Source organism: Mauremys reevesii, linkage group 1 (assembly GCF_016161935.1).
Source record: "Mauremys reevesii isolate NIE-2019 linkage group 1, ASM1616193v1, whole genome shotgun sequence".
In the NCBI taxonomy this organism is placed as follows: domain Eukaryota; kingdom Metazoa; phylum Chordata; order Testudines; family Geoemydidae; genus Mauremys; species Mauremys reevesii.
Genome location: NC_052623.1, coordinates 218690005 through 218714084, shown reverse-complemented (window position 1 = coordinate 218714084; position 24080 = coordinate 218690005). Strand labels below are relative to the sequence as shown.

Below are 24080 nucleotides of genomic sequence, written 5' to 3'. Positions count from 1 at the left end.
AAGATCCCATGGGATCCTCAGTGATCAAAGGCCTTTTCTACCTTCCAGGAGACCCCAGCTTGGGACTAAAGGCAGCTCTGGGCTTTTCCTCTCTCCTTTTCTGGGTATCAAAGTCATGAAGCCTCTTCCTTGCCTCTTGGGTCTGACCATTTCCCACTATCTACTCAAAAGAAACAAATGTTTCTAACCCAGGTTGAGTGGAGTTAATTCAGTTCTCCTCTACTGCAACTTGTGACCATTGCTCCTTGTTCTGTCATCTGCCACCACTGAGAACAGCTGAGCCCCATCCTCTTTGGAACCCCCTTCAGGTAGTTGAAAGCTGCTATCAAATCCCCCCTCACTCTTTTCTTCTGCAGACTAAATAACCCCAGTTCCCTCAGCCTCTCCTCGTAAGCCATGTGCCCCTGTCCCCTAATCATTTTCATTGCTCTCCACTGGACTCTCTCTAATTTGTCCACATCCTTTCTGTAGTGGAGGGCCCAAAACTCGATGCAGTACTCCAGGTGTGACCTCACCAGTGCCAAATAGAGGGGAATAATCACTTCCCTCCATCTGCTGGCAACGATCCTATTAATACAGCTCAATATGCCATTAGCCCTCTTGGCAACAAGCGCACACTGTTGACTCATATCCAGCTTCTCATCCACTGTAGCCCCAGGTCCTTTTCTGAAGAATTGCCGCTTAGCCAGTTGGCTTGCAACCTGTAGCAGTGCACTGGATTCTTCCATCCTAAGTGCAGGACTCTGCACTCTTTTATAGGGGTGAGTTTTAGGGCTATTGTGATTCAGGGAGCCATACTACAGGATGCCTTCCCCATGTGAATTTGACAGGTGGATCAACAGATGCACAGTGGGACCCTTCTTAGGGAGCTGAGGGCTGTGAGTTTCCTTGTTGCCACCTGCCACTAGGAAGAGGGAGTTTTGCATTTGGCAGCTGGATGTTAGTGACCAAACTCACCCATCCTGTCAGGCACTCAAGCACCCTCCTCTGAGTCCTGTCAGTTGACAATAGAGGCACCCTAACTCCTGGTTCCTTCAATATGTCCCCATCTGGGGTCCAGCCCTGATCACCAGATACTCAGACAAAACCCAGATCTTCCCTTCCTGAAGCAATGGTATATCCCAGGTTACCAGTTTTACTGTAGAGCACTGCTCCTGTATCACACACCGCACTTGAGTACAGTTATCACCTCACATGTCAGTCTATTGAAATGATTGCTAGTCCCTAGAAACCAGGGCCCTGCCTTTCATGAAGCACCACTGGTTAGTAGGGATCTCCTTGGTGAATGGACCCAGAGTGTTTTAAACCTGTTTTGTCTTTATTCACAGGTTATGGCCACACTTAGAGCTGCACAGGGCTGCTGCGGGAGTGCTCCCGTGGCAGTGCTTTGAAGTGAGAGTGTGGTCGCAGCGCCAGCGCTGGGAGAGCGCTCTCCCAGTGCTGCAGGTACTCCACCTCCCCGTGGGGATTAGCTTACAGTGCTGGGGCACTGTTTACACTGGCGCTTTGCAGCGCTGTAACTTGCTGCGCTCAGGGGGGTGTTTTTTCACACCCCTGAGCGAGAAAGTTGCAGCGCTGTAAAGCATCAGTGTAGCCAAGCCTACAGAAAGGACGATCTCCTCATTGTCCTATTGTTCTTTTCACTTCCGCAGGGTTTCATGTCTATAGTTTGTCTTTGATGGTTTTCCATCTTTTTTTCTGGGTTGGAGCAAACCTAACACTGTCTACACTGGGGCTCAGGTCACATTAACTACTTCTCTCAGTGGAGAGAACTTTTCACAGCCTTGAGAGATGGGGCTCTGTCAACATAGCTTTTCAGCATAGACCAGCCTTTAGGTGGCTTATTGACCTGAAAGGCAATGGATTTCAGCCTTTTTCTTTATATTGATGGCTGATGAGTGCAGCTTTCCTATATGCTGGACACATCCTATTATAGATGTCGTGCCTCTCCTTTGCAAATTAGAGAAGTAGGAAAGACCCTTATAGTCTAAGTGGGTAATGACTCATACAATTTATCTCCTTGAGTAGCTTTCCTTGTAATAAAAATTGACTTTAAAACTAAGCAAAATAAGTTCTATTTGAAAACAAAAAAATTAAAATCTATACTAGGCCAATATTGTCTTATACACTCTTTCTTACACACATTATCACACCCCAACCTTTGAAGGGATGTTTTCGACCAGAACTCCTTACACTACAGGGGGGAAATTAAATCAAATTAACTTTTCAAGATTAGCCGCCATTTCCTGTACAACTAACAAAACAAAAATCAAGACAACTTTCAGTTTTCCAAAATAATTCAATTATCACACAGTCTTACTCTTTAACTAATAACTTCACCTACAATTTCATTTTCTTTAGTAACAACAATATATTCAAAGATCAAATTCTTGTCATAAAATTTAGTTTTCTTTTATTCCCATTACCAACAAATGAACCTTGGCTCAAGTTGTGGTTTGTCCCAACCACTTCTGAGAGTCCATATATCTTACGATCTTCTGCCATGTGTGTTGGTGGAAGTGGTCTCCTATGTGGGAATGTTTGCAGCATGAGGGAAAATACCTCTCTTGTCACACTTTTTAATCTTTCAAAGTAGGAGGAAGGAAAGGAGAAGTGATGTAAATGTGTAAAACACAAGACCAAACTGTCGGTCTACACTAAAGACATTTATTGGTATAATTATTGCTCAGGGGTGTGAAAAATCCACAAAGATGAGCAATGTAGTTTTACAGCCCTAAGCCCCTGTGTAGATAGCGCTTCATGAGTAGGAGAGCCGCTTGTGCCAACACAGCCACCACCGCTTGTGGGGCCTGGAATAATAAAATCAGACAGGAGAGATCTCTCCCATTGGCTTAGAGCATCTGTAATAGCAATGCTACAGTAGAGCAGCTACATTGGTGCAGCTGTGCCAACATCAGCTTTATTGTGTAGCCACAGCATCAGACACAAAACCATACACTCAACATGTGTGTATCCAGAAGTCTGAAAATCGGGCCTGACACATTCATTGCCTCATTGGTTACCATAATTTCTACAGCCTGAAAGTCCTTGTTACCCAATCAGGCAGCCAGTTTGGGATCCACAGGGAAGGAATGTCCTATGAAGCACTCTCTCTTTGGATCCCAACAGTGAAGGATGATTGTTCTCAGTCCAACCCTGGTATCCTCTGGAACTGTAATCAGTGACACTGCACTAGGAAGTAGAGTTCTACAAACAATTTCCCTTTGGTCATTCATCACCACAGCTTCCTTTACTGGGGTGGAAACCAAGAACTGACTGTTTACTCTTTCAAGTTCTTTCCAAATAGCTGGCCTTGTTTAGGGTAAATTTACAGTTCTGTGAAGTAGAATCCTTTACAAAACTACTCAAAATCTCAGTGTTGGTGAGGAATGGATTCCCAAAACATGCCCAGCTTTTCTTTGATCTTGTGGAACAGCTCTAAGCAAGGGACTGGATGCAGGCCTGGATCAGACTGTTAGTTACCAGAGCTGGAGTTTCTATTCAAAAATACTTATTTTTCTACAGCTATTAGATTTCCAAAACTGATTTAATTTTATACACCTTTTTAGCACCCACAAAGGATAAATTCAACAAAACCCCCACTTCTATTTCCTCAACATCTTGCGTCATGAAGGATAGCATCTCCCATAATATACAGTTAGCTAGAAGAGATCTTCTGTGGGGCCTGGGTTACAGATGATTTGGGAACCAAATACACAGGCATTTTGCCTACTTCAAAATAACTTACCATGGAATTCTCTCCCCAGATCATTTAAGACAATATTGCCTTCAATAATTGAACTACACTGTGCTCATATGCACTTCCTTCAGTTAGTTGGGGTTCTGCTGTTGTTCACCATTTCCGAGTGGAGATTTTAAATCACTGCTGTTTCTTTGTTAGCATGTCCAGTAAATTGGAGAGTTCTCCCCTGTTGACAGAACTGTGCTTGTACTTTCTCCATGTCATCATGGAGGGGTGGGGAAAAAGCAAAGCTGAAGTGAGAAATTATGACTTTAGTAAATGGTCATTGGTCTTAAATTATCCAATAAATCTGAGCTACATCCTATCAAACTGAACTAATATCCAACTGGGTGACCAAACAGCCTTCAGGAAAGATAGAAACCGACATCACAGAGAGATAGAGTACATGACAATGAAAGTGTGAAGTGAAATTCCAGAGCAGGTTACATCTGATTATTCAGAATCGGGACAGGGATTCTCACATCACATTCTCCTCTGATCCATTCAAACATACTTCACTCAGCACTGTCTCAATAGTCAGTTACGTTATTTACAACATTTTTACTATCCTAGCATCCAAATAATGTGGGCAAAAACAGCTACCTTGCCAGAAGTGGCTTTACCAATAGATGGAACCTGGAATTTAAGCTCCAAATAATCACACTGTGGTTGGGATCTATTTGAATTCATAGGGCCTTGCTCCTGTGTGGATTCTCTGATGCCTAATAAGGTGTGAACTGTGTTTGAAGGCTTTCCCACACTCACTGCATTCATAGGGCCTCTCCCCTGTGTGGATTCTATGATGCCTAATAAGGGTCGAGCTGCGATTGAAAGTTTTCCCACACTCACTGCATTCATAGGGTCTCACACCAGTGTGGATTTTCTCATGTTCAGAAAGGGCTGAGCTGGTAGTGAAGCTTTTCCCACACTCACTGCATTCATAGGGCCTCTCACCTGTGTGGATTCTCTGATGTTGAAAAAGGGCTGAGTTGGTAGTGAAGTTTTTCCCACACTCAAGGCATTCATAGGGCCTCTCCCCTGTGTGGATTCTGTGATGTTCAGAAAGGGCTGAGCTGGTAATGAAGCTTTTCCCACACTCACTGCATTCATAAGGCCTCTCCCCTGTGTGGATTCTCTGATGTTCAGAAAGGGCTGAGCTCGTAGTGAAGCTTTTCCCACACTCATTGCATTCATAGGGCCTCTCCCCTGTGTGGATTCTCTGATGCCTAATAAGGTGTGAACTGTTATAGAAGATTTTCCCACAGTCACTGCATTCACAGGGTTTCTCACCTGTGTGTATTCTCTGATGCTTTGTAAGGGCTGAGTCGTGATGTAAGCTTTTCCCATACTCAGTGCATGTATTGTTTCTCTTTCCCGTGAGGATTTCTTTCTGTGTTGTTGTTTCCTTGAGGTCCTTCTGAGTTCCCTGACATGAAATTAATTTACCCACTTTCTCCCCTGGCTGGTTTTCTTGCTCTGTTTCTGGTCTGTGCTGAATCTCATAAGATTTTCCGTGTTCATGACTCCTGGACACATTCATTTTTGATCTTCGTGATAGCGCTCTGTCTTTATCCACTTGTTCAACATTTTCCTGCTGAGAATTCTGCTCCTCTTTCTCACAATCCATTGCATCACCTGCTGCGACAGAGACAGAAACCTCAAACAGTCATGAAAAGGGGAAGGCCAAACCAAAACAAGTGCTGGAGGAAGGTCAAATAAAAATCAGGAACTAAACTCCTCCAAACTCTTCCCCCAAATGTAGTAGTAGGATTTTATGTTTGTATTTTATATAATTTAGAATGAAGGATAAAGAACAAGAATGTAGCATGTATTAAACGTATTGGTGTATGATCTGATCACATCCTGCCAGCCACCCTTTTTGAACAACAGAAATGAATGGCCTAATGGGCCAATGGGTAGAGATACATCAGCCAGAATCTGTGTCTGGACTGATTTCAAGGCAGTAACAGACTTTTGAGGGTCACCAATTTGTTGTAGGCTTAGCAGTTTAAAATAAGTAAAAGAATGCCATGATTGTTTTCTTTTGCATTGCAATTTGATGTTCCTGTGTTAAATGTTCAACGTAAATTAACTTTGTTTTGTGTGTGAATGAGGAATGTGTGTGTTAAGAGGTAAGTTCTGAAGGCCATTGCTGAACCAGATGTATGAGGGAGGAACTGGAGACAGACCCAAGGGTGCCAGAAGGCTGCAACACACCCCTATTGAAGTGTCAGAGGAGGGCAGATTTATGACTCTAAAGATGAGACAGGCACCTATCAATAGGGACAAGATAGCTGCGATTAAAACCAGCATGGGATAACTCCCTGAGGAACTTGATGAAAGAACAAGATAAAGGATGAGAAGGACAGTTTAAGAAAATAAGCATTCGTCAAACAACAATTGATTACAGCAAGACGGTGCAAAACTCATTGGTCTCAGTGAAGGAAAATCACTATACAAATAAGGTGCCTTGTCATGAAACTTTGGGTTCCTCCTGCCAAGACCTCCCCAGAGCATTGTGTCATGACCAACAGAACCCAGCTCCTCCCTACCCATGATCAACCTTGCTGGCTACTAGATTGATCCGGACCCTGGACTGGTAACTGTAACATCGACTGGTGGGACCGTGTGTTTGTGTGTGGTGTGACTAAATACATATACTAATTCTTGTATCTTCAATAAATGCGGCATATTGCCGTTTCCCCTGAAAAAGACCCCGTGTGCTTCTTAGAAGCATAACATTTTTGATGGAGAATTGCAAAAGGTGAAGACATGGACTGTGATTGTTGAACATATTGCTAAATATTGCTAAAAGGTTATACCATAGGTATAAAGTGATCAATCACTCAAGTGTGCACTTCCCCAGTCGTAGGAGATCCAGGCAATAGGGGGAGGATTAGAGTCCTAGCTCCGACCCGTCTGTGGGAGAAAACTATACAGATAAGATATATACAAACTGTCTAGGTATATCCACCCCTGGCATGGGCGGTGAGCCCTATGGGCCCATGGTGCCTGGGCACCAGGAATATTCCTGGCCTGAAGCCCGGCTCCAGCAATGTTTGGGGCTGGGTCTCTCCCTCAGCCCTGCCTTCTGCCCCAAGGTCCTTCCAGTGCATCCCTTGGACCATTTAAAACAGCCCGGGACCCCCACTCACCACTGGCAGTGCAGCGGAGCTGAGTGGCTTCCTCCCTGCCCACTCCACGTGGCTGTGGCCCCTCCCTGCAGCCCCCAGGCAGGGTGGGTCTGTGTCCTGACCCAAGCGCCCCTAACACCAATGGGAAGCTGCAGGGGCAGTGCCTCGGGGTAGCAGCACATGGAGACTCCCGTCCTGCCCTGCCTAGGAGTCCCACGTAAGCGCTACACCCTCCCAGGAGCCAGCACCCCCCTTCTGCCCGCAAACTCCTTCCCAGAGCCTGCACCCCCTCCCTCCGCCCTCTCCCATCCCCAAACTCCCTCCAAGAGCCTGCACCCCTCACCCCTCCTACACTCACACCCCTTGCCCAAGCCCAGAGCCTACACCCAAACGCCGTTCCAGAGCCTGCACCCCCTCCCTCTGCACTCCCTCACCTCTCCAAACTCCCTTCCAGAGCTTACACCCCATCCCAGTGCTAGCCCCCAAACTCTGTCCAAGAGCCTGCACCCCTCACCCCCTCCTGCACACCCACCCCCTGCCTTAGCCTGGAGCCTGCACCCAGCATCTAAACTCCAATCCAGAGCCTGCACACCAACCTTCTTCCCCACACACCCTCTCCTGCACCTAAACTCCCTCCCAGAGCCTGCATCCCCACCCCCAGCCCAGAGGCAACACCCAAACTCTGTCCCAGAGCCTGCACCCCAGGCCCCCTCCCCCACTCAAACACCCTTCCTGGGCCCAATCTCTCACCTGTCCTGCACCCCAACCCCCTGTCCCAGCCCAGAGCCTGCACCCTAGACCTCCTCCCCCCACCAACATTTCTACAAACCTGCCACCCCTGATCCCCGGTCGTAGACGTGCCGGGCCATAAGGGGCAGGGTTAGAGTCCTCCCTCCTACCCAGCTGTTGGGGGAAAATTGCATAGGTGAATATACCCTCAGTCATAGCAGGATAGAGCCCAAAGGGCAGAGGGCTTAGCATTTCCCCCTCCTGCTGTCAGGCAGAGTTCTTTTCAGTGGGTAGAGACTTTTGTGTTTTGTAAGTCCCAGCATGGGCATGGAAAAGTTATAAAAAAATTTTTTAAATGAATTCATGTTCAGGCAGTATTTTCTATGTGAGATCAACCTCTGAAGGATGTAGGAGTGTGGCCAAATAGTGGTAGCACCTGTGTAAGAAATGTTTAAAAGGAAGCAATCCAAAGACGATATTTTGTTCAAGAGATTACTCCTTTTAAACAGATATAGGAGTTTGGGCAGTGTAGTTTTTTTGTGAATGATATTGTGATGATTTCACAATGTTTAAGGAAAGAGACCAGGAGGGGTGGGGGCTAGTTGAGGAGCCCACCCTCCTTGCTAAATTGGTAGTGGAAGAAAGCCTGTGTCCATGAAAAGGGATGGTTCAGCAAGGAAAGCAGGGTCGGGCCCTGACACGCAGGTAAGCAACAAATAAAAAAATTGGAAAGCAGGTTGGAAGCCCTGAGGGCACAGTGGCAAAAGAAGAAAACAGTATGTATAGGCCATGGGGAATTCAGATGCCTGGAACAATACTTGGAATGGTGAAATCTGAGTTGATGACGGTGTCATTTGGGGAGATAAGCAAGTGATTTAAAAAAAAAAAAGAAAGTGAGAAGTTAACTCTGCAGAGGCTGGAGGAAATTAAGCAGTTGAAAGTTGTAAAAATGTTAAAAATGGAAAGTGTGATAGAAAGAGAACTCTTGGTTTCTTTGCAGCCATTCTGCAAGAAAAATGGGCCCTTTTCCAAAGGAATGTCTGTAAATAAGCCAGGCAAAGAGACAATCTGATTTAAATCATTTGACTACGAACAATTTAGTCAAATTTGCTAAAAGAACATAAGGGGTTTCTATTGGAACTTAACCGCCCCCAAATGTATACAAATGTAATCTATGTACAGCTGTGCAAAAATTAAAGCAGTGTAAGGAATGTTAAGAAAAAAAGTGTGTACACAAATATATTGTGTAAATATGTCGAGTGTTTAGGACCTAAAGCAACACTCCGTTTGTAAAACTCTTGTTTTATTGGTTTAAGATTAATTGGTTTTGTTTTTAAATACCACCACTACAATCCATTTGAAACTTTCATTCAAATTTGCAAAACTGAGAGAGACTTTTTGCCAGACACAGGTAACAAGTGTTGTTTGGCTTTGATATTTAGCGTTTAACTCTTAAGGTACCTTGATGCTTTATAAGTTCAATATCTTCAAAAGACCACAGTCATGGCTGCAGCAGAGCAGTCAACATCAGGAGAATGGAAAAAAAAATCTGGATTTTTTTGGTAACAAAATAGCAAATAAGAGCTGTAGTAAAAAAAATAAAAAAATTAAAAAAAGAAAGTGCCCCACACTGAGCCTTACGGTGGCTCTGTGTAATCAAACTGTTGCTTCGATAAGGGTTCATAAAAACTCTGAGCACAAAAGAAACAGTCACAGCTTAGGTAAAAATTAATATGGCTACTGTTATACAAGTTAAACTATGGAAGGAATGTGCATTTTCTCCAGAATATCTGCAGTGTCTATTGTAGAAGGGGTAAAAAATGCAAAAACATACCACACTACTTAATTAAAATCCTATTAGGGCTCCAGAGGGAGCCACAATAGGTTGTTTACTTTTTCAGATCACTGTGTGCTTTTGAACTCCTGCTTCTAAGTGAAAAGTAATCAAAACTCTGGTGGAAGTTGATTGTGTCCCTTTTAAGACAGTCTCTAAGCTGCTAATGGCTTTAAATCCAAAAGCAAGCCAAAAAGCATCTATGTTAATGTAAATTACTTAACTGATAAAGGAAGAAAAGAACTGCCCAAAAATTGTAGCACAAAGAAGTCAAACCAAAGGACAAGACGGGAGACAGGTAGATCATAGGAAGGTAAGGGCACTAGTAGAAATGCCGGGCCCTACCAACGCCCACTCTTTAAGAATACTGCTAGGAGGAGTCAAGTTTCTTAGACCACACATCTATAAATATGCTAAAATAACTCACCCATTGTGGAAACTGATAAAAAGATTACAAAATGGGAATGGGGAAAAGAAAAGGACTCCACTTTAACTCTGCTAAAACCGAAGGCTCTCACAGCCCCAGCCCTGCGTTTTCCTGATGAATCACAGCCTTTTTTTAAAAAACAAATGAATGTTTGGCAGCCAATAACATGGCCTTGGCTGCCACACTATTACAAAATATTTTAAAAGGGAACCTTAAAATGGGGAAAAGGGGTCACTCACTAGAATCAAAATGGACAGGCCCTTACGCCATAGTGGATCGCCTTAGACCATTGGTATACCGCATTTAAAAAAAAAAAAAAAAAACAGAAATGGGTACATGTTTCACAAATTAAACTGTTTACATAAATGTTTGAATTCTTTGCAGAAAAGGACGTCCCGGAACCTGAGCACGAGGTGCTGCTTCACAACCACAATTTTAATCCACAAAAAAATGAGACTCCAATGGAAGGTCTGGCTTTACCTGCTTCTGGGAACTTTTAGTGCCCAAATAATTAAAGCAATTAAAAACAAAATGCAGCCCTCTTTATAAGCTGTGGAAGTAGGGAAAGAATTAACAAGGATTTGAAGGGGATCTTAATGCATGTCAGTCAGTTAGCAAGAGTCAGGCTAGTAGTTAGCAAGAGTTAGGCCACACTGTAACCCTAATGACGTGAGACTTGTAGAAGCGAGGATGGTGTGAGGCAAGAGGGAAAGAACTGTGTGAGAAGTTATTACGACCTTGCAACTGATCACGAAATATGTAGACTGGCGTCTCCTAGAAGTGAGAAAAATAAGATAGCAGGATGGCTTATGTATAACAAAATGCAGTTGTTGCTCATTATTGTCTGTATTGTATTGCTTGTTATTGTCTGTTACAAAGGTATAAATGCTTGCTGTAATTGTTTACCTGTTGAGAGACCTGTCTGGGACTGGGGCAACCCTGTGTCCTAGGGCACTCCCTCCCTCTATTGTAATTACTGGAGAAATAAAGTATTTGATTTTGCTGCACCCAAAGAAAAAGTGAGAACTGAGTTTTTCTCCGACAATTTGGGGGCTTGTCTGGGATGGCAATGCCCACAGACGGCTACTACGGATCGTTCCCCTTCGAACCCCATGGCACCGTATAAGACCTTTTGAAATCTCTATTGGGGTATCGGAGGAGGACTGTCCGTGGGGATGTCTGTCTCTGTTGGGCTCACGCCATTTGAACTTATTGACTGTGCAGCAAGATCAGATGCAAGTGGTATTGGGGAAAGGCCCCAACAAGGTTAGTTTATAGCAGTACTGGGGGTCTGCTGGGTTGGCCAACAAAGTTAATGCATAGGTAAATGCATTAGGTATGCACTGGTGCTGAGGGGTTTTTACCGCCTCAAGAGGGGTTGTCATACCGTTTCATGGTATTGGGTCCGGATGTAAGGTAAAGATGCATCGTGGTAATAGGAAATAAAGAGAGAGAGTGTGAGTGTGTGAGAGTGACTGTTACCGGAAGATGCCCAGAGTACCCTGTGAAGCAAAAGCTCGTGACCAGGACTACTCTAATGCAAGCCCGGTAACTAGTGGATCTTTACGAGATCCGACCCACGGTGGGCTGACTTGGCCTGGCATCGTCCGGCGAGGAAGCTACCTGGGTCTAGGAGCGTGTGAACCCATCTTCCCTCCCCTTTCCTTTCCGTGTGGGCTACTGACAGTCTGATCATCTCACTGGATGCAATCAGAGTAAGCGTCGCCGTCTCCTAGAGACTAGCCGACGCTCTTTGCTGAAGGGAGGTGTAGGAGAGTCGTGGTCATCCTCGTTAGTCTCTCCTGTGTGAGTACCCTGTAGGGAGAGATCCTTAGTTTATAAGCCGCTAGCGCAGACAGGGCACCCTCCCTGTGTGTGTAAGTGGAAAATGGGCGAGGGACAGTCTAAACATTCCACCTCACCCCCTAAGAGTACCCCAGCATATTACATGTACGTACATTATGGTCCTAAAACCTGCAGGTATTTAGAGAATTGGAATCTTTACACGCGTGAAAATCCATCTAAACAATGCCCATTAGAAAGTACCTTCAATCTAGATAAGATCATACATCTCAGAGGAGCTTTTAATCACCAAAAAAGCCTCTGACACGGTGAGAGCAATTTGTCTATTTTGGCCCAGAGCTTGGCCCAGAGATAAAGAGAAAGTTGCTCTGCGTTCAAGGTCAAGAATCAATGCAGACTATGCTAAGTACAAAGAGAAATTGCTTTCGGCCCCAGCTGGCGGTGGAAAAAATATAGACAGAGGCAAACCAAAGGCAATACAAGTTACAGAACTGAGATTACATTTGCAAAGCATAACTGTCCAGTGAGATCCAACAGTTTGCCTTTGCGACCCCGGAGCCGGTGTGGCTTGGTGACACTGGAGAAGCCACAGGCAGCTGATCTGGACTGGAATCTCTGAAAGAGACGTTGCAGGAGATTCCAGGGTGTAAAAGAACAGCCCTCCCAAGAGCGGAAGCATATTGGAAATTCTGGCCAAGCTGTATACAGGATAATCTCCCGTCCACCTATTCCCCTTCTCTGAACGCTATACACAGACGTGGCCAGTCTGGACATGTGTGAGTATTAAAGTGGCTTAGGGCTTGGGGCATTCATGTTTTTCCTGAGTGATGTGGGAGCGTTCCCAACACTCTCCATTGTTGTTTTATTATTTTTAATGAAGCTTTAAAATTTGGTTATATGGTGTGTTTTCTTTATCTTCCCCCAACGTCCTGCAGTGTCAGCCTGATCACCTGACATGAGGGATAGATTGGTAACAGAAATTTGTCACAGTTTGGTGAGCAATTGAGAATGGGGGAGCCCTGCAGAATTTACACCATCTATTTGTTTTACCCTTGTTATTTTATGTTTGCTTTGTTTGGTACTGTTGGTGTTATATGTTGAGGATTGCATGATTAAAGGTGTGCCCACTCTCAGCCGCAGTAAGTCTGAGAACTGGAGAGGGGTGTAGCATTCCTCTCTCCACCCTGGTTGACTGGGAAGGGTGACAGGTGGATCTACCCCCTGTCATAGCAGGACTGGGCAATAGAGTAGTTGGAGAAAAGGGAAGAGATGTGTACTTGATAACTAGAATTGAGCAATTAAGAGCCTAGATCATGAACCAGGCAGCAACTAAAACCTGCACCCAGGGCAAGTTGCAGGCCTTGAGACAGGACTTCCAGTTAGAAAAGGAAGCCCTGGCTAAGCAAGTACCGGTCCTTCAGGGACTTGTTAAAATTTAACCATTTGTGCTCAGCATATGTCGTAACAGCAGTGTGTTTGCTACAAGAGGAAATTGAGTAGTTAAACGCCAATGTGCCATGCGTTTTTGCCCAGGTGGCAAGCCTCATGAGGGAGGACTCGGGTAGCCTTGTGAGTAAGAATGTTTAAGAGAAGAGACCAGGAAGGGTGGGGGCTAGTTGAGAAGCCCACCCTCCTAGCTAAACTGGTATTGGAACAAGCCGGTGCCCATGGAAGGGACGGTTCAGCGAGAAAAGCAGGATCGGGCCCAAGCGGGCAGGCAACAGACAGAGAGATTGGAAAACAGGTTGGAAAATTTTGAGGGTGTAGTGGAAGGAAGAAGTAAGTAAGTATAAGCATGGGGATTTCAAATACCCAGGACAATACTTGAAATGGTGATTTGAGTTGATAAAAGTGGCTGTTGGGAGACAAGCACGTGATTTAAGGAAGAAGTGAGAAGTTAACTCTGTAGCTGCTGGAGGGAACAGCAGTTGAACTTTGTAAAAATGCTAAAGAGGAAGGTTCTTGGTGTCTTTGAAATGTTTGTAAATAAATTCAGGCAAAGAAATTATTAGATTGCAATTATTTGGCTATGAGCAATTTAGTCGAATTAGCTAAAGAAATGTATACAGTGCTATGTAATTAAAACCCTATTAGGCTCTAAGGGGCACTATAAGAAGTGCTTTTCTTTCAGTGTTTGAAAGCAGGAGTTAGAAGTAAAAAAAAAAGCCATCAAAATTCTGGTAAAGTTAATTATGTCCCTTTTAAGGTAAGAATCTTTAAGCTGTGAATAGCTTTGGATCCAGAAGCAAACCAGAAAGCATCTCTATTAATGCAAATTATCTAACTGATAAGGTAGAAGCCACTGAAACATGGGCTGCCTATGAAACAAATACAAGAAAATATGGGGTAATTCCTCTATTTTGCCAGAAATCAACAAGGGTATTTGTATATTTTAAGCAATAATTGACTGCCCAGAAGGGGTAGACCTCTGTTTTTTTGTCTTTCAGATAATCAAAGAAAACTGATGACAGCTGAACAGCATTTAGCGTACCATGCATTTACTGGCACAATAGGAATTATGTTTTGTGTTCTTTGTCCTGTCTTGTGGTGTTTGTCTCGTGGCCAGAATTGTTGTGTTTAATATTTTCATAGGATGGTCTAGTTTAAAAATCAAACAGAAGGATTAAAATGCAGATACTTGTTTTATTCAACTTTGAAATACAAAGTGTTTGGATAAATCAGGAAAATGTGATATACTAAAGTCTAATACATTTCCTTAAGTAAGAAAAAGAAACTTCATTGGCCAAATCTTTTAATTGAAAATTGTTATTAAAATTTGCATACCAACAGTCTTTGGAAGCAAGGACATGAAAAGTTAACCACTCCCCATATTGTACATGGGATCTTCTGGCTACCTCAGATTTCTAGCCAGGGGGCTGGGGATGGTGGGAAGCTATTGGACTAGAGGTTATATTGAGTGAACTCCTCAAAGTGGGTGTGCTTGTCCTGGCTTGTTGCTCCGAAGCTCTGTAATAAAGTTATTTTAGTGGAAGGGTATATGTGGCATACATTAAATAATAAGACTAATGTACTGTATAACAGCAATGTTTGTGTGTTCATGATATGGAAAAAGGTGTATGAGTGAAGAGTGGAAGTTTCCTTTGTAGGTTAAAAGAAGCCAAGAAGGGAAGAAAAAAGAACAGAATAAATTACCTGAAAAAAATAGCTAGCAAGCTCAGGCTAAAGATAAGACACTTGCCCCAGTCAAGGACACCACTCACAGCTAAGACTTGGCTGACAACCGAGTAAAGGGGGGGGCTTGAATGTGCCCAAGCAGCTATGAGATCTGCAAAACACTGCCAGGCACTAATGAAATGTGTTAGGTTTCTTTTTTCACAGGTAAAGAAGCGCTACCCAAAGACCCTAGCAGCCCTGCCACTCCTTGGAACCAGGAGACTGAATCTATGTAAAGGTCCACCAACGAAAGACTGCTTTGGCTCCATGCTGGAAAGACCCTTATTAAGTTCTGCTGACTACCAACACCGCTGTGAAGTGCCAAAGACTGACTGCTTGGACCCATGATTTTCACTGCAAAAAGACCCCTCCACCTCAGGAGGATTCTCCTACTGATGATTAGCCTATTTCTCCTTCTAGCTCAACTGTGCCTTCTGGACAGCAGGGAAAAAGGACAAGGTGAAGTGCTAGTAACCTCTCCCTTGTCCACTGACAGATCTACTGTGCCTTTAAATTTTTCTAAAAGAAGCAAAACCATTACAGGGTGATGTGCTGGTAACCTCTCCCCTGTAGGATGCTGAACCACGACTGTTTCGGGAAAGAAGAAACACTCACTCCACTGACATTGCCAAAGTCCAGGAATTCCTGACCAGAAAGGACATTAAGAACTGACCCTGGTGAAGAAACAAAGAATTATACACTGGCAGGAAAAAATTTGTAGGACCCCTGCTTGGGAATGTGATATTAATTGGATTTTGGGGTTTATTCTACAGGCTGCACCCTGTGTTCTGGATAAATCCTTCAGCATGGGGGAGGAATAGCTCAGTGGTTTGAGCATTGGCCTGCTAAACCCAGGGTTGTGAGTTCAATCCTTGAGAAGGCCATTTAGGAATCTGGGGCAAAAATTGGTCCTGCTAGTGAAGGCAGGGGGCTGGACTCAATGACCTTTCAAGGTCCCTTCCAGTTCTAGGAGATTGGTATATCTCCAATTATTACCTTTATTACCTTACCTTTCACCCTCCCTAATTGGATTTTAAATGACATTGCCCTTATCCAGTTTCCAAATCACTTCTGCATACCCAAATTGCTCACAAGGGGCTGCCATTAGATTAGCACAACAGAGAGCCTGGGTTATTTCCTCTGGAAGAAGAGGTAATTGACCAGATCCCTGTGGACTGGGGCCAATAGTGCAGCAGCCATTTGGAATATTCTTAAAAGCCAAGAACATGATGAGAAATTGGGCCAACTAGAAGAGGCCACAGCCTTATTTTTGGAGCTCAGCTAACCCAAGTACAGGCTGGAGTTGGTGAGTTACATGTCATTTCCGCCCTTAGTTCTATGACCCAGAAGTTACTGACAGAGATGGTATTGAATATCACTGAGGCTGGGAAGGCATTGCAGTGGGATCTAGTATGTTTAGAAATTCAGGATTTCCTGAATGACCAGCTGATGGCCATTCAGAGTGATCTTGAGCACCAGACTTGGCCCACTGCCCTTACAGACACATCAGGAGTACCTTCTGATCTGTGGTCATAAAGACATACTTGAACACTTTCTGGGTGGAAGTGTGGACATTTACAGTGCTCCTTCCAAGCATTTGGACTGGTTAGGGGGGTGTGGGCTCCCACATACCGAATCCTGCCGGGCCCATGGGGAGGATGAATGTGGGACTGAATTATTTACTGAGACATCTGGGAAATTAGATCACCTGGTATACCTAACTGATTTATAGTCAGTGCCCCTAGAGTAACACCTGACATTTTGGATAGGAATAGGGAGTCAATGGACATTTTGGCTGTTAGAACCCCTACAGCCTCAGTGTATCTATAAACTGAAGCCAGGGGAAGTTGTCACTGTTCATAATAACGTTTTCTGGAGGGTAGAGGACGAGGAACTATCCTGACAGAACACCTACGTTTTTCAAGCCAATGATAGCTGTGTGTACGTTAAAGCCACCACATTGCAAGATATACATATTAATCTTACCACTGCGGCAGGCAATCATATCATTTACTGGAAAGAATGCCTTTCATACAGCTTATAGAGTGTCTACTTAATGTACTAAGTATGATGTATTGTGCTTTGTAACCAAAACTGTACAACAACCCCATTATATTATTATATTACTGGAGAAATAATAAAGTATTTGACTTTGCTGCATCCAAAGAAAAAGCGAGAACTGAGTTTTTCTCTGACAAAGCCAATAGTTAAGAAATAATTCACTCCCTGCCAACCAATCAGCCTGATATTAGCTCCCCAGAGGCAACAGCAAGGAAAGTAACTAGTGCCCGGGCGAGGTGTCGTTGTCCAGCAGGGGAGCTACAGTGCAAAGACTCACCTGCATGAGGCCACACTAGGAGAACTGCTCAGCTTGCTTGGAGAGACTCAGAAATGCTCACCTGACTCTGAGGCAGAGCGAGATAGGGTTGTGGGGGGTCAAAGCAAAGCAGAGCGGGGTGTGGGGGGGCAAAGTCACAAGGGAAGAAAGGACATGATAAAAGGGAGAGACACACGAGCCATTTTTCTCTCTTCCCCACCCCCCTACAGCTACAGACATCACCAACCATCAAGTGACTGAAGCGCTGATCAAAGGGGAGAGCCTGATTGAAAAGTAACCAGCCAGCCTGCGGTGAGAAGTATCAAAGTTTGTAAGGACACTGAAAGTGTTAAGATGAGTTTAGAATGCATTTTGCTTGTATTTCATTTGACCAAATCTGATATGTTATGCTTTGATTTATAATCACCTAATCTCTCTTTATAGCTAATAAATCTGTTTATTCTACCTGAAGTGTGTTTGGTTTGAAGTGTGTCAGAGGCTCCCCTTGGGATAACAAGCCAGGTACATATGAATTTTTGTTAAACTGACAAATGTATATAATCTTGCATCATCCAGTGAGCATTACTGGACACTGCAAGATGGCAGTTCCTAGGGTTGTGTCTGGGACCAGAGATATTGGCTAGTGTCATTTGCTTGCCAGTAGCTGGGAAAAGCTGACATGCAAGAGGCTGTGTGTGAACACCCCAGGAGTGGGGGTTTTCACAGTCGAGCAGAGTAAGGCTGGCTCCCAAAGCCAAGGACTGGGGAGGCAGAGCAGATCACCAGCCCAGATAACACCAGAGGGGAATGTCACACCAGTGTGTTGGATTAAAGTCTGGGGGGAAATTCCATTTGAGATACCAAGGCTGGTGCATGTCATTTTCCAGTGATGAAATCAAAAATGTAATATGCGCTTGTGGTGGTCAGTAGCGTGCTGGATAGTGCAAGATGCAAATGACAATTTGTGTTCTCCTGTGTGTAATTCATGAATGCCTGACTAGCAGCACTCAGTACTGTGTAGCTGGAAGAGAGTTACATGCTGGAGACTGTGTTTACTGGCCAAGAGGGGCTGTTCTCACAGTAAAACAGTGGAAAAGGCATCCCCAGGTTGGAGAACTGATTGGACGCAGCTGTTCAACAGTCCAGATTGTACTCTGGGTAATGTCACAGACACTCATTATGACAGAGCCTCTTACAACACAGAGAAGGTAAATCCATGTCCCAGAAAGTGAAGACTCCAGACAGAGGGCAAGGGTCCCTGAAACTGCTTCTTGCTGACAGAGGTCCAGAGACAGTGAGAGAGTCCTGGGGAAGCTGGGAACAGGAAGCACGGGCGGGGGGGCGGGTTTGGCAGAGAAAGGGAACAGGAAGGGCAGGGATATCACTGAATGCAGGATCTCAGCAGTGCTATATGTCAGGATAACACATATTGCAGCCCATTGGAAAACATAATCCCAACTAGACATATAAAATAAGGTCTTAATTAGTTTCCACTCAAGAGATGGATCTTGGAGTCATTGTGGATAGTTCTTTTGAAAACATCCACTCAATGTGCAGTGGCAGTCAAAGCAAACAGAATGTTGGGAATCATTTATCTATCCCTCTCTTAATAATAGAGAAAATATATTGCCTCTATATAAATCCATAGTACACCCACATCTTGAATACTGAGTGCAGATATTGTCACCCCATCTCAAAAAGAGATATATTGGAATTGGAAAAGGTTCAGAAAAGGGCAACAGAAATGATTAGGGGTATGGAACAGATTACCTATGTGGAGAGATTAAAAAGACTGGGCCTTTTCAGCTTGGAAAAGAGACGAAGAAGAGAAGATATGAAAGAAGTCTGTAAAATCAAGACTGCTGTGGAGAAACTAAATAATCAAGTGTTATTTGCTACTCCTCCTAACACAAGAACTGGGAGTCACCCAATGAAAGTAATAGACAGCAGATTTAAAACAACCCAAAGGAAGTATTTCTTCACACAACGGACAGTCAACCTGTTGAACTCTTTGCCAGAGGAAGTTGAAGGCCAAGACTGTAACAGAGTTAAAAAAAAGAACAAGATAAATTCATGGAGAATAGGTCCATGAATAGCCATTTGCCAGGATGGGCAGGGATGATGTCCCTAGCTACTGATTGCCAGAACCTGGGAATGGATGACAGGTGATGGATCATTTGTGACTTGCCTGTTCTGTTCATTCCCTTTGGGACACCTGGCTTTGGCCACTATCAGAAGACAGGATACTGGACTAGCTGGACCTTTGATCTGACCCAGTGCGGTTGAATTTATGTACTAGGGAACTTAGAGAGTCCAGTGTAATGGGAGGGAGTATGACAATCCCTGGCTGTGGAGAACACTAGGAAATTAGAAGCTATAATTCAAGAGCAACAGACTCTAATTAGTTTCATTACCAACCTAAGCCATTTTCACATGCTGGTGTGAAATCCAGATCAGTGAGGAGTTGCATTGTCTGTAATCCTGGGTGAGATTCAATGTTCTGCTGCTGGAGCTTCCTTGTCTGGATACCCCCAGCCAGCATTCAAGGACGCCCTGATTGTCTGTGTGACAGGTAACCCTGGACCAGCAGCTCTGACTCCAGCAGCCTGCCTGTTACACCCCAAGCACATTCTGGTTTGGGTGAAGGCGCCTCAGGATTTAAGGGAAGGCCCTAACCCTTTTTGACATTATTGACAAGAACTGGGACCGTAGAGATCATTGATGCAACCAAGGTCCTGTAGTGGCACCAAATCTTATGTAAAGGGGGACAACTGAGGTGTCTAAGATCAGGTTATGGTTTGCTGGTTATGATTATGCTATCTGTATGCATGTATCATTTTTGTATTTAAAGTTATGAATATTGGCTCTATACTGTCTGTACTTCAAACTTATGCTATGCTTCTGGATGAAATTCCAAACAAGTTGGTGTTAGCTCTGCCTAGCCTGCTTGATGGCTCATTAAGGACCGTCAGCTATATCACTAACCCATTGAGAGAAGGCACAAACACCTTGTGACTCAGCTAAGTATGCAGGGACTTGCCCATGTGACTCCAGACTCCATTTTGCTGTAATTTTCCACAGTAAGGACAACGAGGTGTCCTTACACCTGGAAGAGACTATAAAAGGCAGCTGCCTCATCTCCATCTTGTCTTCAATCCTGCTTCTTACCTCTGGAGGGACTTTTCTTTACAAACTGAAGCTCTGTACAAAGGACTGATGACCCATCCCAGCTGTGGATGTTCTCCAGAGACTTGATTTGAACCTGCAGTTCATTCTATCACTGCTACAAGCCTGAATCAAGAACCTTGCCATTATTGTATGTAATTGATTCCATTTAACCAATTCTAGCTCTCATCTATATCTTTTCTTTTTATATGAATAAGCCTTTTGATTTTAGATTCTAAAGGATTGGCAACAGTGTGATTTGTGGGTAAGATCTGATGTGTATATTGATATGGGTCTGAGGCTTGGTCCTTTGGGATCAAGAGAACTTTTTTTCTTTTACTGGGGTATTGGTTTTCATAACCATTTGTCCCCATAACAAGTGGCACTGGTGGTGATACTAGGAAACTGGAGTGTCTAAGTGAACTACTTGTGTGACTTGTGGTTAGCTAGTGAGGTAAAACCAAAGTCTTCCCTGTTCGGCTGGTTTGGTTAGCCTTAGAGGTGGAAAAACCCCAGCCTTGGGCTGTAATTGCCCTGCTTGAAGCAATTTGTCCTGAATTGGCACATTCCGTGGGGTCCCGTCAGAACCAGCATCTTACCCAGAGAGGTCACACTCTCATAGTTCTTCTGCATGACTTGTCTGTAGAGGGCTCCTAAGCAGGGTCCAGCAGAGCCCACTCTTCTACACAGCCACCTCCTCAAAGGTCACCAGTCTCTGAAAGAGCAAGAGTCCCACACTCAGTACCTGCTGCCCCACTCACAGCCCCACTATTTGTGGGGGAGAGGAGCCCATCAAAGGGAAGCCCTGGGTGGTCTGCAGTCAGAGTCCCACCCCCACCCTGCTCAGAGAATCCTGGAAACACCAGGGTGAGGGGACGAAGAGAGAGCCCCTTGTCTCTCCCAGCAAATCCATCACACACCTACTAGCCACTGACTGATACAGAAGATGGAGCCCCTAGCAGGGTCCAGGGAGAGCTCCTTGGTAGGAGAGCTTCCCTAAGCCTCTCTGGGTGAGGAGGGCAGTGGTGGAGGTTTCAGAACAGGCTTCAGTTAATTTCACATCATGATTCCCTCAGGCCCTTTCCCTGCAGACAGACTTCCTAGATTCTGCCATGCTGGGAAAATGCTTGATCGCTTTATTACAATGTAGACCTAGCCCCTCCTAAAAGGCTAAGGCCACAGAGACATTTTTAACCTCCCTTCTCCCTCCCCACATCCCGTAATAAAGTCTAGAAAAAAGCAGAACCAAAGGAGTCACTTTTGACAATTCCCTTTGCCACTGACCTTATGGGAGCAACACCCCAGCAGGAGGGATATGGGGTCAGGGACTGGGTTTTCCTCTGTCTGAGCCTCATCTTGTCCACAGGAAAGTGACTCTACCCAGGGTGCAGTAACACATCTGTCCGGGCGGATTAGAGATCTTGAAATCTCTTTCAAAACTCTTCTCTCCCATGGCCCCTTTCAGTATCTCCTTTTCCCTGTCCCCTCTCCCTGCCCGTCTGGTAGGAAAGTCCCATTCCTGGCTTGGTTGCTCCCCATGGCTGGATTTGCTCCTGCACTTGCTAATGGCAGGAGAAATGACTGGGGGAGGGGAAGAGGGCACAGATGTTTGTGTAGAGTCATTTTAAAGACCCCAGCATTTTCCCTTGGCTTCTTCCAGTTACCTGGAGTCTGTGGCTCAGAATTTAGTATAAACAGGGCTCAGGTCTGCCCCAGGGCTGGAGAAAGTCATCAAGTGGGCGGGGCAGAGAAGCAGCTTTATTTAAAAGGTCACTTCCCAGCACAGAACCCTGCTGGGGGAGCAGCAGCTGCTAAGCCTGGTCTCCCAGATCACAATAGAGGCTGCAGCCTCTGACAGAGGAACCTGAACCCCCAATATCCTGAACAGAGAGGGACAGAGCATTTGAGCAGCTTCCCTCCTTTAGCTCTCTGGGGAGAGCAGCTAATGAGAGCATCTCCTCACAGAGAGAATCTCATTCGCCCCACTGTCCATCTGGAGTCACTCCTTGTCTTTCCATACAGTGACTCTGGATTAACAATGGTCTCAATGAAACAAGATTTCAGAAAGAATGAATCCAGAATGCTGCGGAAAAGACCATTGTGCGGCAGTGCTAACCCCCCTCCCACCTCCCTCACCCCCCAGATCTAGGACAAGGACTGGGGGGCATGAATATTCCCTATGGAACTGGAAGTTCCTGCAGTTTTCAAGAGGGGAGAAGAAAACAATCTGTGATTTCACCTCACAGTGTTTGATAAGTGGATAGAAAATTATCATGTTGAGTGTGTGCGGCTGGGGGCTGCCGGGCAGTGCTTGGAGCCAGGATTCTGGAACAAACTGATCAGGGAGAAGGCTCATGGTTAGTAGCAGACCCCAGCCAGGGGTCCCAGACACCCCCACAACCCCAGCCAGGGTCCCACCAGATATTCCCTGGCACCCAGTCCTCAGAGTCCCTGGCCAAGGACCCCAGATACCCCTCAGAGCCTCCACCAGCCACAATGAGAGCTGGATACTGGTGAAATGGAGAGAAAATGGGGCACAATCGGGGGAGGAGAACAGGGAACTTCTCAGGGATTTGAGAGAAGGGGGGGTCGCCCCGGATGTTGTTCATTGCTCTCTAGAGAGAAAGGGGAGAGGATGGGGGGTCCCCACGGGAGGGGGCAGCAGTAAATCCGAGGGGATCTCAGCACCCCCTTTCTCTCCCCGCTTCTCTGGGGGTCATCTGCTTTTCTGCTCCCCCGGCCATGTCCGGGCTGCACAGAGATTTTCCATCCGCCCCTTTCCCAGGTCTCCCCCCGCCCAGCCCGGCCCCACCCCAGGCAGCCCTCGCCCGGCCCCACGCAGGGACCCCAGTGCGGCCGGTCCCCTCCCCCCGGAACCCCCTCGTGGGGTTCCAGGGCAGAGCCTGGCCGGGCCCGGGGGAGCTGGGTTCCTGCGGGTGCAGCAGCTCCGAGCCCAACGGGGAGCAGATCTCGGCGCTGCGAGATGCCGGGTCCCCCCCACGGACACTGGGGCAGAGTCACCGCCCGGCCCCGGCCCCGCCCCCGGGGCTCGCTCCGGTACCTGGAGGCTGCAGCTCCGCAGCGGGAGCAGGGCCCGGGCCGGGAACGGGGGGTTAATGGGTCTCCCCGGCACAGACCCTCCTGCTCCGCCCGGGCTCGCCGGTCACAATGGAGCAGCAGCCGCGCGGCGCTCACCCAGCAGCTGATCACACTCCGCCCCTCCCCCGATCTGCGCATGCCCAGAGCCGGGAAACGCAACCGGAACTACATCTCCCAGCCTGCCCCGGGGCCTCTTCCGCCCTCTCCAGCCCAGGTGAGGGAGGGGGTCGGTAGGGGAAACTGCGCATGCTCCGTGCGAGCCCCGCTGGGGGGCAGGAGAACAAAGGAGCCGCTGCTGCTCCCGGGTTTGTGCGGGGGGCGCGGGGCATTAACCCCTCCGTGCCCGGCCGGGGGGGGGGCTTTCTCCAGCTGGGCCCCGCCCCCTGGGCAGCCCCGGGCTCTGCCCGCCCCAGCCCCGGCCCGGAGCCCCCGGTGAGTGAGACCCCGGGGGGGGCGCTGGGGCCGGGCGGGAAAGTGACTCTCTGCCCCGGGGACCTGGGAGAAGCCTCGGAGCTGCCTCGGCCCCGCTGGCAGAGCCTGGGGGTCCCTGTGGGGGGGTGTCGGGCAGGGAGGGGAGAAGCCGCAGTTGCCGGGGGGGGGGGGGGAAGGTCAGTGGGACGCGGGGGGGGGGCGTTGAACTGTCTCTGGGCAGCCAG

General features: G+C 46.2%; 1 protein-coding gene across 1 annotated transcript; it reads right to left on the bottom strand.

Moving 5' to 3' along the window:
• Positions 1-2213: 2213 nt before the first annotated feature.
• LOC120402999 (zinc finger protein 3-like) lies at positions 2214-23487 on the bottom strand. The gene is made up of 3 exons (XM_039533650.1): positions 23387-23487; positions 20925-21040; positions 2214-5380 (listed from the first exon to the last, which is right to left on the bottom strand). The coding sequence occupies exons 2-3, from the start codon at positions 20956-20958 to the stop codon at positions 4419-4421; spliced, it is 996 nt and encodes a 331-aa protein (XP_039389584.1). The 5' UTR covers positions 20959-21040; positions 23387-23487; the 3' UTR covers positions 2214-4418.
• Positions 23488-24080: the final 593 nt, after the last annotated feature.

Excerpts from the sequence above, each read along its gene's own strand:
- LOC120402999 (XM_039533650.1), bottom strand. The coding sequence starts at position 20,958 with ATGCAGAAGAACTATGAGAGTGTGACCTCTCTGG. Across the intron at positions 5,381-20,924 it reads TGAGAGTGTGACCTCTCTGG|CAGGTGATGCAATGGATTGT; the intron begins GTAAGATGCTGG and ends TCTCTGTCGCAG.